The following is a 16,198-nucleotide window of genomic DNA, read 5'->3' on the forward strand; positions in this document are numbered from 1 at the left end:
GATTGGTGTGCTCGCGGGGTCAGTTTCTCAGGATGGAGGGTGGCGGAGGAGCTCAGGAGCAGCACAGCGCAGAGGGCCGCGGCCGCTTCCCTGGTTGGAGCCTTGGCTCCCCTGGGGATGACAGCTGACCACTGCCCAGAGGCTCAGCATCTCCTGTGGCCTGTACGACAGGACTTGTCGGGGTTTAACTAGCACCCTGCAGTTTTGGAAGCAGCCCCTTTACAGAGTTATCTCAAAGGATCACTGCTGTCACAGAAGAGTTTTGTCATCAGACATGCTTCTCTCCAGCAAAGGACACTAAAAAGAAAGTGAATATCCCATGGGAGCCCGTGAAATTTTTAATATTCAGAGGGGATTTTCATGCTTTTGGTTTTCTCAGCTGTAGTCTGGCCTTTAGAGTCAGACACCCTGGGCTCAGATCCACGCTTATTAGTAGAGTGAGCCGGGGCTGTTGCGGGAACCTCGGGAGTGCTGGTTTTCTCCCCCACGAAGCGAGCGGTTTCATTGCCAGGCCTCCTCTGGAGTTGGTCACCTGTGTCCGCCTCCCGGCAGGTGCGCTAACACCTCCTGTTGTGCTGGTTTCGCTTCTTCCTGAGCCAGAGCTGAGAAGGCTGTGTCTCTTAAAAAGCAGCCAAAATAGCGCATCGTCTTTAAGGAAAAACAGCTCACTTTTGGGCTTTGTTTGGTGCGTTTTTCACATAGGCTGAGTCATAAAGACCAAGGCTCTCTGGCCTTACAGGAGCTGGAACCCTTTATACATAAAGCAGAGGCATCCATTTCGGAGCAGCTGCTTGGGAAAGGAGGGTATTTTCACTTTTGCCAGACTCCAGAATCTGTCCCAGTGTTATCACGGGGTGCTTGCCTAGCCTTGGTGCTCTGACACTCCCCTACACACACACACACACACACACGTGTTCACACTCAGGACACCCTAAAGGTCAGCACCCGGCTTGGTTTGGGCATCTGAAGAAAGCAGAAAGGGAAAACGGGTACACATTTTGCCCTCAGAATCTTCACTTTGGGGTAACAGGTCAATAAGGGCAGGTGGGGAGCATCCCCGTTGGGACCTGGATGCAGGTTCTCCCAGCAGTTCAGGGATACGCCAAAGGCCTGTGGGCCAGAGCCTCACCCTCAGTCTTTTTCCATTTTCCTTCTAAGTGACTTGCCTATAGTAATCTCTCTCCTGTACTCACCTCTCAAGCAAGGGAATGAGTGAGTCAAGCTTCTAGAAAGAGCTGTGCTTTTGAGAGACAGGCCTATTATTTTCTATCAATAGGGTCGCTTGTCTTTCTGCCACAAAACTGTAACTCAGATCTGAAGAAGTATTTTCTCAGCTTGCTTTCAGAGCACAGCCTCATTTAGGAGGAAGAATGAAGAATTCTGAGTAATAGTTTGGCAGAGAGATGCTGTCATTAAGTGTAATTTTTATTATAGTGCCTCTAAAAGGCCAAGTTGCCTAAACTCTCCACGTGTCTTGAGATTAATCCTGCTGTTCAACGTGGATTCGTTGGAAGGTTCGTGGGCTGAACAGTAAATTCAGCCTGGTTGACCTTTTTGTATTTCTCACTTTCCAGATTAATGGAGGGTGGGTACAGAGCAGAGAGCCCTCCTGGGTTCTCCCTTGTTGATGTCTCTAAAACCATACAGTTCTGTTTTCCTGTCTTTACAAATAAAAAGTGTGTGCGTGCTCAGTCCCTTAGTCATGTCCAACTCCTTGTGACCCCATGGACTGTAGCCCACCAGGCTCCTCTGTCCTTGGGATTTCCCAGGCAAGAATACTAGAGTGGTTGCCATTTCCTTCTCCAAGGGATCTTCCCGACCCGGGGATCAGACTCGCATCTCTTGCATCTCCTGCATTGGCTGATGGATTCTTTAGCTTTATCGCCACCTGGGAAATCCCACGAATAGAATAGCCTCACTATAATTGAAATTTTCTTTTATTGCCAGATTCTTGTAGTACTTTATAGAAAACCCTGTACATGTTAATTTTTCATTGGCAAAAACAAAGTAAGGATGCTGTAGAAGACTGGCCTGAACCTGACTGACACGGGGCTGGGAGTGGAGTGTCCGTATCACGTATCGCTGTGGTGGGCCCCAGTGGTTGGATTGTCCTTGTTTTATTTTCCTTTTTTTTAGGAAAACTTTATTGAAGTATAGTTGATGTACAATATTATATGGCTTAGAGTTGTACACTGTAGTGATTCGCAGTTTTGAAAGGTTCTACTCCATTTGCGGTCCTTATGAAACACTGGCTGTGTTTTCCATGTTGTATAGTATACGCCTGACTGCTCGACGGTCATCAGCAGAGGTTTATGACAGCTGAGAAGTCGTCTCCTAATGGTTATAGCCTGTCGCCTCATTATCTTCTCACACGCAGTTACCGTGCTTTGGAATCTGTTGCCTTTGTAAGCATGTCAAATCATACATGTCTTGATTTCTTAAAATAACAAGCTTCTTGATTGCGACCAAGAACTCTACAAGAACTTCCCTCTGGTGATCTCTGAGCGCTGGCAGCAGGAAGTGGCGGAAACAGTTTATGAAGCAGTAAATGCAGACACGGATAAAATCGAGGCCAGGAAGAGAGCTAAAAATAAGCAGCTTGGCCACGAAGAAGGTAAAATAGCCAGTGTGTCTGAAGATATTTCTAACGCAATGAATTTTCAAGATCTCTCGTAAAGCAGAAAACAGTATCTGGGTCATAAAGTCCTTTCCAGCCGTGGGAGAGGGAGGGGAATGCCATCAGTTGTTTGAATTTTACCTGGCCGAGGAGTGTTCAGCATGAAATGATACTGCAGAGTCGTTTGTCTTTATCTATTTTATTTATTTTTAAATTTTTATTGAAATATAGTTGATGTGCAATGTTGTGTTAGCTTCAGGTACACAGCACAGTGATTCACTTACACATGCGTATGTAAGTATATATATTCTTGATATTTCAAAGTCTTTAGTCCACGCACATGTAATATGTATAGAGGTTGTCAGCAGTATTCTGTCAATACTCTTGCCTTCTTACCTTGGAGTGTTTTAGGGCCAATTTGGAAGCTTTTCTTCCTTTAAAGAGTAAGCATGACGGTGTCGAGAACACGGCCAGCTTCATGGGCGTCTGGCCTGCCTGTGTGGTATCATTAGGACCCCCCTCCTGCCCCCAGGTTAATGCTCTGCTGGCACCATCTTGAGGTTCTTAATAATTTTTTAACAAGGAACCTGCATTTTCATTTTCTGCTGGGCCCCAAAAAGGGTGGTGCGGAACTCAGTATTACATGTTTCTTGTCAAGAGACACGAGTATACACATTACAAACGGCATTAAAGAGTGAGCAAACCACAGTTTTATTGGCCATATCTGAGTGACCTGCTAGGGTTTCCAAAGGACAGTACATCACATCCAGTATTAAATACATTGGTCATTTTTGATTCACCAAATATTGGCAGTCTTGATTTTTCTAAGACTTAATGGATTTTGGATTTAAACTTGTTGTGGTTAGTGATTAAGATATCTTTGGATTTACTTCTAAGCAAAGACCTTCCTGAGGTTAACATATAGTAAGAATGATCAGAAACCATTTCAAATTATGCTTGCTTTGGTTGGGGCATCTTGATGCAGGGTTCCTGGGTCTTGTCGGCGGTTCCTAGTAGGATTTATCACCTACTTAGAAAAGTGTCCTCCATCCCAGGTGAATGACTCCTTAGCTGAAAGTCACCTGAGTTGCACCAAAGGAGCATGACAGCCCTTTAACCTTGCTCACCTCCACTCTGCAGGGAAAGGGGCTTTATTTCTAAGCTGTTCTTTAGAGAAGTGGGTCCATTGAGATCACTCTAGACCACGTTTTCCGGAATGGATTTTACACAGGAAATTACAGCCTCAGTAGTTCCTCAAGGGAGACCCATGATGTCACTAGAATCTTGACAGATTGGACCCAGAAAACAAAAATACACATCTTAATGACATTGTTGAAGTGCAGTCTTTTAAGTAGAGCTGCAATTGGAACACGGAGAAGGCAATTGCACCCCACTCCAGTACTCTTGCTTGGAAAATCCCATGGACGGAGGAGCCTGGTGGGCTGCAGTCCATGGGGTTGCTAAGAGTCGGACACGACTGAGCAACTTCACTTTCACTTTTCACTTTCATGCATTGGAGAAGGAAATGGCAACCCACTCCAGTGTTCTTGCTTGGAGAATCCCAGGGACGGAGGAGCCTGGTGGGCTGCCGTCTATGGGGTCTCGCGGAGTCGGACACGACTGAAGTCACTTAGCAGCAGCAGCAATTAGAACATCTAGCAGAACAATGAATTTATCTTCAAATATATGAAGTAATTTTGATATAACTAGGTCTTGGTTGACTATCTCAGAGGTCACCCTTACACAAAAATATAGTCTAGGCTTAGATCTCTGAAGTAAAAATAGAAGACTTACACTTTAAATATACTTGAGAAGTTCAGACACCTTTTCCATTAAACTGGCAACTCCATGAACCATACCTCATCACCATGAACCCTCCTCTGGCCATGCCCTCTTCCATTCATCCCCTTCCTGCTTTTGTCCATGTGACACAACGTGGGTTTTGCTTATTTATTACATGAATCTCCAACTAAGAGTGTAAGCTCCCTGAAGGCGAGGACTTTTGTCTCTTTTATTCACCACTGTGCCTAGCACCTATTCATCCGTTGCCTTCATAGCTGAATGACTGAGTGAGTGATGAATGAATGAATGAATGATTTTAGCTTGATCACCAAAGCCTCTAAGGAAGGCAAAGCAAGCTACTTAAAATTGACCTTTTTTTCGAGACAATACTTTGCTGTAAAAATATAATCAGAACTTGGCATGAGCCCGAATTAGCTTGGTCTCTCTACATAACCATATATTTGAAGGGTAATTACAACCTTAAGTGAAAGAAAGAATAGTTTTGATCCTTGTGTTGCTTTGGTTTCTTTGGACAAAGAAGCCTCTCTGCTGTTCTTTTTAATAGACCGTTAAAGGGAGAACCCCAGTGTCATGTAAAGGTAAAGGTGCTTTAGGCACAGTATAATCAGCGTCTGTTCCCCAGTTGTCACCCTGCTTAATCAAAAAACTAGTTAGCAGACAAGCTTTTACCCTCTCAGAGCGATAGAGGAGCATCTTGAATTTATCAGAATATGGAGAAACAGCCACCTAACATGTGAGTAGAGAGCTGAAGAAGCTTGTTCTTTCGTGTGCTTGAAAGCGAAAGTAATGATTTCTATAGAGTGTTCTCTTTATAGCAACTTGTTCTTTTTCCAGAAAGCGTGTCCTTCTTTTTTTCTGAGAAGCCTACGGGCATTCTGTTTGCGACCCCGCTGAACGCTCCGCTGTGTTCTGTGCCCCAGATTACGCCCTGGGAAGAGACTGCATCGTGCACGGGTACATGCTGAAGCTGGGGAACCCTTTCCTGACCCAGTGGCAGCGCCGCTATTTTTACCTCTTTCCGAACAGACTTGAGTGGAGAGGAGAAGGCGAGTCACGAGTAAGTCTGTAGCATTGGCCCGGGCACCGGTTTCCATGGTGATTTTGTATCGCTGGCATGTTTTGTAAAATCTCTGCCTGTGCTCTGTGTATCTCTTCTAACCTGTATACGTGAGATTTCTCACGTTCAGACTCTCGGACTCCTCTGAATCAAGGAAGGATTTGGCACCCCTTGAAAATAGAATGTGCCATCCAGGGAAATCAGAGCAGGCAGGTTTGCGGAAGGCTGGGTAGCGATTGGGTGGATCCCAAAAGGGGACAAAAACTGGGACTTTGGAGCCAGAGGTGTTCAGACACACCACTCACGTCTCTGGGACTCAGAAGCACATTGTGTTGCCTGAGCCTCAGTTTCCTCATCTGTGGAAGGGGAGACGTGGAAATGGTAACAATATAAAGCAAACCATACTCCAATAAAAATTAATAGTAAAAAGAAAAGGAATAGTACCAACTACCACAGTTTTTGCATATTTCTCTTGGGCCAGGTACTGTCCACACACACACACATTCAATTTGCTCAGCACCCTTAGAGGTCCAACCCTTACAAAGAGAGAACCAGGGCTTAGAGAGGGAAGGTCTGGCCCCAGGGACAGGTTTGGGGGAGGAGTGATTCTGACCAAGCTCTGCCTGTCTCCATGATGAGGCCTTCCCGAGTCGGGGTCAGGTGAAACAAGGTCATTGGTGTAGCCCAAGAAGCTTTGGCACTGAGGTCAGAGCACCTGACCCTCCTGCTTTGCCGCACCTGTCTGGAAGACTAGAAGTGGGCTTCATCCAATTAGACAGGAAGACAGGTACGGCAGCCCTGTGAGGTCCTTTCAAGGGCTGATGTTTGTGAACGAGAAGAAAGAAATTTCTGATCCCTGCCATCACTGGTAGGAGGCTGTTCAGCATTTATTAAACACCTGCTGTGTGAAGAGCCATGGGCTCATGTCCGTGGAAGGAAGGGTTTCTGCTCTTGGAGAGGGAAGGTTGGTCATCGTAAGCAGGACAGCAGTCCCAACTGTGAAAAATGTAGTGGGTGTATCAGAGTATGGCTTCCCCTTGCCTGGAGCATGGAGCCCACCAGCGGTGAGCCCACACCTGGTGTATTCGGCTTCGGAATGAGTTTTGCAAATCCCAGTTGGTGAAGATGCCATTTAATTGTGAGTGACTGCTGCCTGAGTATGACCACATTCTCTACAAATGAGCAGAATCTTCTCACTACTACTAGTCCCATAGAAGTCATCTTCTAAAAATCAATGCAGCCAGGATCTGGGTTGAGATTAAGGAAACTCTTTGGGAGGATCCTCAGTTATAACTCAGGTACTAGTTGTGTAATATAAAATATACATATAAAATATGTGTATATAATTATATTTTATATAATATTACATGTGTATTTTTTACATTGCAGAATGTAATTCTATAATGCACTTTAGTATTAATCCATACATATGTCATCATATAATGTTTATTTGCAGTTAGTGAGTGGCCTTAGTAAGTCACTGTTGTACACATTGAAAGGAGATTATCTCACTTTTCAGAATATACAAAAACTAAAAAAAGATAATCTTATTTTGTTTACCATTGGCTGACAAGGTGACAAATTACCTTGGTTTTAAAAGAATGTTTAGTGTCGATTCATGAAGCTATGTCATGTGCTTGGGTAGATTCGTAAGTTTAACTCAGGAGAAAAGAAATGTGAGCTTATGATGGTGTTGTTTTTCATTTAGGATCCCTGGAGTATTTACCCCAAAAAACATAAAATGGTAAGGTGCTCAGAGTCACTGTGGCACTCACCAGAAGCAATGATGCCATGGACCCAGAGGGACCATCTTTTCTGCACATCACCTGTGTTTATAGCATCATTTCGATATGATCAGAACAGCCGTTGCTTACAAGCTAACATGCCCAAACGTTTCCTGAGCTGCGGGTTCAAAGCCAGTGCCACCCCTCTGGCTCCTGCATATCATGTGTATTGCATCATTGTTCCCTCACAGCAGGATTGATTGTGTCCAGGGCAGTGTGTGATACCGGAGAGGCGCGTGCGATCCACACTCATCCTCACGTCAGTACTGTGCTTAGGGAACAGCTTTGCTTTCTGCCTCATAGAGGTATTTCTCTCTTCGCAGCTTTCTTTGAGATATTTTGAATTTTTGTGCGTTTCCCTTGTGGTTGTTTCTCCCCCACTTCTAGAATATCATCAAAGAAAGAAAAATGGCTGTTTTTTTTTTTTTCCTTTACTTTATCTGAGCTGGTAGTTTTTAGTATGATTTATTAACTTAAAAATTCACACAATAATAAGTGAAGTGACTCATCATCTCTTATTTTTACCAACAGCAAAGTTTACTGACAATGGAACAGATTGTGTCCGTGGAAGAAACTCAGATTAAAGACAAAAAGTGCATTTTGTTGAGAATAAAAGGAGGGAAGCAGTTCGTTTTGCAGTGTGAGGTGAGTCTTCATTTGCATTTTCCACAGGGGTAAAAGTTACAACAATTATGTAAACGTTCAGCAAAGATGCCTGCCTGCCTATCTAACATTTTCTCAGTCCATGCTTCATCACTCACAAACTTAGCAAGAAAGTCAGAAGATACAAGTTTTTGGCAAATTAACAATTATTTTAAAAGAAGTGTTCTTAGAAGATGACAGGAGGAAGGATAGGAAATAACGTGGTTACCCTCTCTCTGGAAACCATCCAGTAATTAATAGGGGCCTCAAATTGCATTTGTTCCGCAGTTTCCCAGACTGCTCTGCTCTTTCAGAATGTTTAAATTGAGGTTTGTGTTTAAGTAAACATGCTGCTGCTGCTGTCGCTTCAGTCCTGTCCGACTCTGTGCGACCCCTTAGACGGCAGCCCACCAGGCTCCCCCGTCCCTGGGATTCTCCAGGCAAGAACACTGGAGTGGGTTGCCATTTCCTTCTCCAGTACATGAAAGTGAAAAGTGAAAGTGAAGTCGCTTAGTCGTGTCGGACTCCTAGCAACCCCATGGACTGCAGCCTACCAGGCTCCTCCATCCATGGAATTTTCCAGGCAAGAGTACTAGCGTGGGGTGCCATTGCCTTCTCTGTAAGTAAACATAAGATCCCCAAATAACTGTGAACAGGGAAATGCCATTTTTCTTTCCCTGAAGTTCTATCATAGCCCAGACTTAATTCCTGAACACATACCTACTGAGGTATTGAGGGAGGGTGTGGAGGTGTGAAAAAAGAGCATATTTGAAGAAAGAGAGCAGTAGCAGATACAAAAATGTGTTTATTTCATGACTTCAACACTTTTCTGCTGGGGTGGGGGTGTGGGGGGTGTGTGTGTAGAGGGAGAGAGCATGTCTAAAGAGCTAAACCAATAGCTGATAGAAAAACATATGCTTAATTACTTCCTGGCATCATTACACACGTGAAGGTGCTTCTTAAATTTGTGAAAATCCCTCCCTGGGGACTTCCCTGGTGGTCCAGTGGTTACGACTCCGCGCTTCCACTGCAGGGGCACGGGTTCAGTCCCTGGCTGGGGAACTGAGATCCCATGTGCTATGCAGCTCGGCCAGAAAAAGCCAATTCCTCATTTTATCTTCTAGACTTAAGTTGTGGTAAGACATCAGAGATCACAGGTGATTGCTCTACAAAGTCAAGGCAGCAAGTCTCCTAGTGGGGCTGTATGAGGCTCCTCTGAAGGGCGTCGTCCCTCCTCTGAGCAAGGGGCCCCTGGGGGAAGTCTCTGTGTGACTCCCTCCTTCCTCACTGGCCTGGGGGAGGGACATGGAGTGTGCTTTCCCTATGGGGTTCCGAGGCCATCTGGACTGGCCAGAGGCTTCCACTTGTGTCAGCAGAGCCGCGACACTGTCCCAACTCCTCCCCTCCATGTGTTTGCCCTCAGAGTGACCCAGAGTTTGTGCAGTGGAAGAAAGAGCTGACGGAGACATTCATGGAGGCCCAGCGGCTGCTACGGCGAGCCCCCAAGTTCCTCAACAAATCCCGCTCAGCCGTCGTGGAACTCTCAAAGCCGCCCCTCTGCCATAGGAACAGCAACGGCCTCTGAACCCCTGACCGATGGGAAGGGTCCTGAGAGAAAGCACCTCCTCCGGGCAGTCCACGTGGGCTGCTCAGTCCTCAGAGCGCAGCCTTGGGGAAAAGTGTGAGGGTGAGAGACGGAGTCGCTCCCCTCCGGGGTGCTCTGTGGCTGGGGTGGGGCCAGGACTCCGAGATACTTCTACTAGGAGTGGTGACCACCGTCAGGCTCGGGGGCGCCTCCTCCCTCCTAAGGGCCTTCTGCCACCATCGCATCTCTCTGTCCTCGAAACTACTGAAGAAATGAAATTCTCCTTCTTTGCCATATGTTTCTTTTGGTTATGGGTGAACCTAGAACTTGAAATGCTTCCTACTGATCACGGCACTTTTTACATCCGCTGTCAAGCGTATCTCAGACTTGCTAAGATGGGGTCGAGCAGTCTGCTGTTCAGATTGCCCTGCACTGCCACGTTCTGTCCATCAACAGCTGCTCCTGGGTTTGACTGTCTTTGCTCCGTGCTACTAGGGGGATGGCAGGCCACCCCGGGGGTGTCTCTCATTCTCCAGGGCTTGAAAGCTGCAGAAGTTTTCTTAGAGGGTTGCACCTGGGCCCTCCCCATGGGTGCTGCACCCACGGGTACCAGCCTGCCTGTGACAGGGAGCTTAGGCAGCTGGGGATTGAACACCCTGCTCCCGACCCCACCCCTACCCCCTGAGGGTGTGGGAGCACTCAACTCTGGAGGCATCAGATCATAGATCTTCAGAAGGTTTGCAGTGGCTCTACGAGAGAGGCAGTGGCGGTGTACATCTCAAGGCAATAGCTATTTTCAAAACCCTCCAAGTCCACAGCACTTTCCTGTGTCTGGGTGCCCAGGACTGCCTTAGGGGGGCGCCTGTCTTGGGTTTGGACAGAAGCGGTCATGTGACCCAGCACCTCTGGTTCCCTCTGCCTGACCTCAGGAAGCATCTTGGTAATGAATGGGTCAAGGAAAGAAACTGTGTTTGACATTTCAGTATAATTTAAAATGAATTTTATTGAGAAAGGAATGCCGAAGATGAATGTGCCAGATGGGGTTAACTGTGTATGTTGAACTTGTGCTGTCATTCAACTGTCATCAGTGATCCCGGGCCCGGACGGGCCGCCCTGTGACAGCAGTGGCTGGGGCCCAGTGGCCGTCCTCTCCCCGGGGTTGGTGTCAGCCCTCAAATAAGTGCTGGGTTCTAAAACCCAGTGTGTTTCCCAGTGATGTCCTCCGTGTCATCAGACTAAAAATAATAACAGTAATTTTCAAAGTCAACATATTTGTCCTATTCTTAGTGCACTTTTATTGTCTGTTTCCAAGTCGACTACTCACAATATAAATAACTTGACATCGTAATTATCTGTATCCTGTCCTCGATATTTTTAGTGGTTCCAAATCTCTGTGTTTACATTCGTGTGCCGTGCTCACTGGGAAAGTCAGTCCTTCTTAACGAAACGACGTCTTGAGAGTTTGGGAAGATAATTACTGAAAGAGCCTTTTGTTTCATAGGAATTACCTTGGAAAAGAGACTGCGAGATTTGCTATTTATCTCACTTGCTAGTTGGAGTGTAATATACATGTTCTGCTCTCTGCTGTTTGCAGTGTAGAAATTGGGGCCTACTATTTACATGGATTCTCCTGATTTAAAAGGGAAGAAGAGTATTCAAATTCTATTTAAAAAAAAAAAGTTGAAATAACAAAAAAACGGAGATGGAAAAGCACTTCATGACAAGTGAACATCTTCCCATAGTGATTGTCTGTCACCGTCACCGCTGCTGTTAGTGGCTCTGTTGCAAGCGCGCGTGTGCTCAGCACTTACAGTTCAGAGATGAGTAAGTGACGGTTTAGAAATTGCTGAGCCTCGCGCCTCTGCCGGACAGAGTAGAGATGCAGCCTCTCGTGGAGAAGGTACACGGATTCCTCAGGGGTCTGGGCTTAGCGTCCCAACATTGCATACCCAGGACACCAGCTATGCCAGTTTGCATCTCTGAAAAATATCATTTAAGCTCTGGACCAGAACATAAGGTCATCTTCTCTTTGGAAAAGAAAAATGAATTGGAAACATTCCGAAAGCCCTGTTGCCTCAGATTTATTCCAAGTAAACTTTCACACTTCCTCAACTCGAGATGGATGGATAAGAACAGGGCTGAGAAGTGTCATGTGGACGTCATCTATTAAAAGTACTCTGTGAGGTTAGGATGAGTGGCTTTTTTAGGGCGGGTCCTGGGTTGTGTTGGGGTCTAGTTTGACACCCCTGGAGAGGCCAGTCTTCCTCCTGAACTCATTCGTGCAGCCATTCTGATGGGGTACGTATCTCTACTGCCAGATGGAAGACTTTTCCGGGACCCTTCTGTGCCAGCACTTGGTACCCACATGGCCAAAGAAGTCGGTTATTTTTGGAAGACTTGGTATACGTGGCTGTTTTAGGTCTTCAGGTGTGGCTGTAACTACGTTTGGACCATTCAAAAGGATAGAATTGAGCACAAGTACTATCATTATTTTAGATATGGTTGGGATGTTTTAACGTTGTTGGAGAAAGTCGTCGAAGCTGATATTTTTATAAAATTATGTTAACAATGTCTCGATTTCATAATCAAAGAGATCATTAAAGCAAAGCCTAAAAATTGATTATGCTGCTATGCGACATCTATGAAGTGAATTAAAAGCTTTGGAGAATCCGAGGTTATTTATTTCTTTTTTTGGCCTGTTAACATTCTCCTTGGTGCATTTATCCCCTTATGTCATTGGGGCTCATGGTTTTTTCCTTCTCTGTCATGTTTAAGTATGATTTTTCAGCAAAACTGCTAGGAACCAGCTGTTGTTTCACTGCTAAGGAGACCGTTTCACTACTTGTGCCTCTAACTGGTCAATTCACAGACACGACAACTTCAAGTTCTGTATGTAAAAAGAAGAAAGACAGCATTCTGCTCAAGAAAGACAGCAACAAAGCTGGAGAAGTAAATAGGGCAACAGCCACAATGTTTCGCCTTGATTTGCAGTTTGAAATACTGGGTACAGACACTGGCAACAATTGTTTGAAGACCCTCACTGGTCATTTTTTAAAAATGTCATTGACCAATTGACAATGTGGTTTAACTCTGAAGATCAAAGTGTGTTCCCCAGCCCCGCCTGAGGATTTTTTTTTTTTTTTCATTTGGAATTTATAGTTTAGTCAATCCAATACAACGTTTGATTTTTTCTGTGGAATTGGCTTTTCTAATGTTTCAAAATTTTAACCCATCAAGAAGAAAAGAAAATTCTCAAAGTTGGACTTTTTTTGCTTGATGTAAATCTGTTAAAAAAATTTTTGCAATGTGTTAGTGTAAGATAAAACTTTTCTTGTGTGATTTAATTAGTTGTGATTTTTCTCACTTACATTCAGGGAAGTGTGTGTGTCATTCAGAGATACTTGAGGAGTGAACGCCTCGCCTGCCAGGGGATGGGTGTGTTCTTTGTACCCAGAGAGGAGTCAGCTTTCATTCAAATTTGTGACAGATGCTGAGAAATCCTGGTAGAAGTGGGGCGAAGAGAAAAGGGAGTATATTTGCTGGTAAAAACCCATCTCTTTACACCATCAAGGACCAGGGAAGTTACAGTTAAACTTGGGGCTTCAGGGTTGACCTCCTCTTAGAAGAGGAGTTGAATAGTAACTCTTGTAAGACTCAGTCTCTTTGACTGTGGAGCTTCTGGACTTACAAGATGCTGTTTGCTTTCCACCAGGACTTGAGGTTGCCCCTGTTTGTCATCCAGCATCCCGGGAAAGTCATGTGGAGCCCAGAGCTGCTGCCTGGCTGGCTGTGTGTGCCTGGCAGCCAAGCAGGGGGCCAGAGTGGAGGTGTGGGTGGCTGTCAGTGCCCTGCCCTGCAGGTCAGGTGGGGATGTGGCCGCCCAAGCTCTGAAGTTACTGTAATTCCCCGCCGATAACAAGACGAAGCTTGCCGCCTGAGCCAGGCAGAGTGAGCTCTAACAGTTTTTAACTTTTCAAAACATTTTTTTTTCCCCTAAAGTTCTAATATGATTTTTCCTCCTGCATCGGGTTGACTTGAGAAGCTTTAAAGAATTAATCATTTAAATTCATGTTAATAAGAATTTTTGTATCCAGGCCACATTTTAAAAAATTTACTGTAGAATGAATGAATTGAACTCTAAAATGATACTTCTTGGTTTCCTCGAATCATAATGGCCTTTAGATTTCCTTCATCCTCAAAGACTTAAGAGAGCCATTCTCTGACAAGAGAGTGACAGAGATGCCCAACTCTGGCAATGGGGACACGAGTGACCGGCCACTTCACTGACATGGCTGGGTTAGCACTTACTGATAAATGTAGCACCCTGAATTTTAAATTGCCTTTATTAAAACACGCACACACACGTTACAGAAAATGGATTAACAGTATATGCATTCATCAAAACCATATATAGGAAAAATTTAATTCTTCATTTTAGACTTAAATAACTCAAGTTCTTACGTAAACTCTCTTATACCTAAAAAATCTCAAAGTCATCTCTGAAAAACTGATAACTATGCTTCCACTTTAGTTTTTTTCCTAACATAAAATGTGTCTCATGTGCGGGTAGGGAAGGGAGAAATATTTCTAATCATGTATTCATATTTCAAAGGACTTGAAATTCAACTTCTTGTTTCTCAGTTGATATATTCCATGATGTACATTTTATATATGGTTTATAAGCTAAGCACTGGCCTTTTTTTTTTAAGTTTTATTGTTTGTATTTTTCTATGTTTTAATTAATAGATGTGGCTTTTTTCTGGGTAACATTAAGATGCCAAACTACATATATATATATAAAAACAAGAGTTCTATTTTAGCACAAAAGCATTTTATATTATTTATTGAACCCTTTCTTTGTTCTCATCAAAAACATTGCTTACTGCTTCTGCTCCTTTTTATTTGTATAGTTTGTTATTTAAGAAAACACACTCCTTTCTGTTTCATTTTGTTTTGTTCTGTTCACAAAATAAAATGGAAACAAAGCCTATAGCAGTGTGGGGCGGACATCCCTTCTCACGGCCGCAGACTTTTTTCAACAACAGCTAACCCTCAGACCTGCGCCGAGAGGCACGTGCCCTTCTTGGGTAACATCTGACCGTGCACTTGCCATGAAGTACTGCTGTCATCTACCTCTTCTGAAGGCCCTGAGCTTGTGGACAGGTTCCCCGAACGCGCCACTCTAGACCAGCTCCACCATAGACGAGCTTCAGGAAAGCATGTCGGAGTCCTCTCCTCATGATGTCGATTTCGCAGCAGCATGTAGGGGCCCCAGCAAGCAGGGCAGGTAGGCACTCGTATGGCCAGCCTTCGGGAGCCGAAGTCTACCTGCAGAACATCACTTCTGACTCTTCCTGTGCCAAATCACCCAACCAGTCTTGCCGTCGCCTCAAGATTTGACCGCAGCACCTGATTCATCAGCTACCTAAATGGAAGCCTCTTCCTCCACGTTCTTTAGAAAACGGCCGACTGGGTTTAAAAGCAGCACTTCTGGGAGCAGCTCCTTCGAACGTGACTCTTCCCACCTCGCCGATTCAAAATGATTTGGGAAATGGGCTTGTCCACCGTTAAAACTTTGCAAGAGGTCTTATTCTTGAGCAGACCTTTGAGGGGTCCATGTGAAATAGAATGAAGATGGGTCCCTGTGAGGGGTGAGCGGGCCCGTCCTCACACGCTGACGTTTTTCTCTCCTTGTGTCCCCTGCTGCATAACCATCCATGCGGTCACATATTTGTTCTGTTTGTGGCCAAAGGGTAACACCTTTGAAGAAATAAATCGTTTTTTCTCGTGCATTGCTATACCAAAAGAGGTCAGTGAATTCAATTTTATAAATCTAAAGATTGTACCTGTTATCTGGTTTTCTTTCTCTTCCCATCGCTCGCGCCAGCAGAAGTCACAGCCTCCTCTGAGTGTGTGTTTACCGGCCTGAAATCATTTCCCATGTGAGATGCTGGGCCAGGTCCAAGGTCACCTGCCCCACGCGTAGCACGTCACTGTTGGGTAGTATCGCCATTTTTCATGGTTATTTGGGGGGCAGGCGGGCTGGTTTTCTTTGTTGATAAATTACTTATATAAACCTCAATAAAAAGGATCTGTATACAAAGAGACTTAACTTTGGTGTGCTGTTTTCCCACCCAGGTAAAACCTACATTTCTTCATCAAGCTATGTGGTTATCAGGAGGTGACTTCGTTTGTAAAAAATCCTGATTTGGGGGGAAATTCACACAGAGGCAGATTTTATTGTAGGAAGGGAACTGCCAACAAGCTTTTTCTGCCAATTTCAAGGATTGCTGGAGCACAGCCAAGTTCAGTGTCAGGGTTTGGGAGACTAACCTGCTTGTGGAAGGCATGGAAAGGTGCCAGGAAAGAGTCTGCGAGAGCCGGGAGGTCCGTCTCGTCTCCAGTTTTTTTAGGAGATCAGCCAGGCCTCCTGCGTGTACTCTCAGGGTGACCCTGGCGTCCCTCCCAGACTTTAAGGCCTCTCTTCCATCCCTGCTCCCACAACGACCTGAGGAGAGACCCCCGTGGCGTGTGTCACTTTAAGCCAGAAATTTAAGGAGGTCGTGGCCCCAGAGCCACAGGCATGCTTGGGTATGACAGCCTGCTTGTTGGTCCACAGGTTGAGGGTAAGGTAGGTACCTCTCTCCTTGAGCTGGAAACACCTGTCCCTAACTGGTTCAGGAAAGATGGCCATCATGGTTGGCCCATGG

At 45.1% G+C, this 16,198-nt stretch overlaps 1 protein-coding gene across 3 annotated transcripts in view; it reads left to right on the top strand.

The window, feature by feature from the left end:
- The window catches only part of ADRBK2 (adrenergic, beta, receptor kinase 2), a 120,059-nt gene extending 104,464 nt beyond the window's left edge, over positions 1 to 15,595 (top strand). For all 3 annotated transcript variants that reach the window (XM_010828700.1, XM_010828699.1, XM_010828701.1), the window contains 4 exons: positions 2,452 to 2,614; positions 5,341 to 5,477; positions 7,793 to 7,906; positions 9,327 to 15,595. In XM_010828700.1, coding sequence (XP_010827002.1) covers positions 2,452 to 2,614; positions 5,341 to 5,477; positions 7,793 to 7,906; positions 9,327 to 9,488 — 576 coding nt within the window. In that variant the 3' untranslated portion in view covers positions 9,489 to 15,595. The remainder of the gene's footprint in view (positions 1 to 2,451; positions 2,615 to 5,340; positions 5,478 to 7,792; positions 7,907 to 9,326) is intronic.
- The last annotated feature ends 603 nt before the right edge of the window (positions 15,596 to 16,198 follow it).

This window comes from Bison bison, unplaced genomic scaffold, assembly GCF_000754665.1.
Source record: "Bison bison bison isolate TAMUID 2011002044 unplaced genomic scaffold, Bison_UMD1.0 scf7180017864495, whole genome shotgun sequence".
Classification (NCBI taxonomy): Eukaryota; Metazoa; Chordata; class Mammalia; order Artiodactyla; family Bovidae; genus Bison; species Bison bison.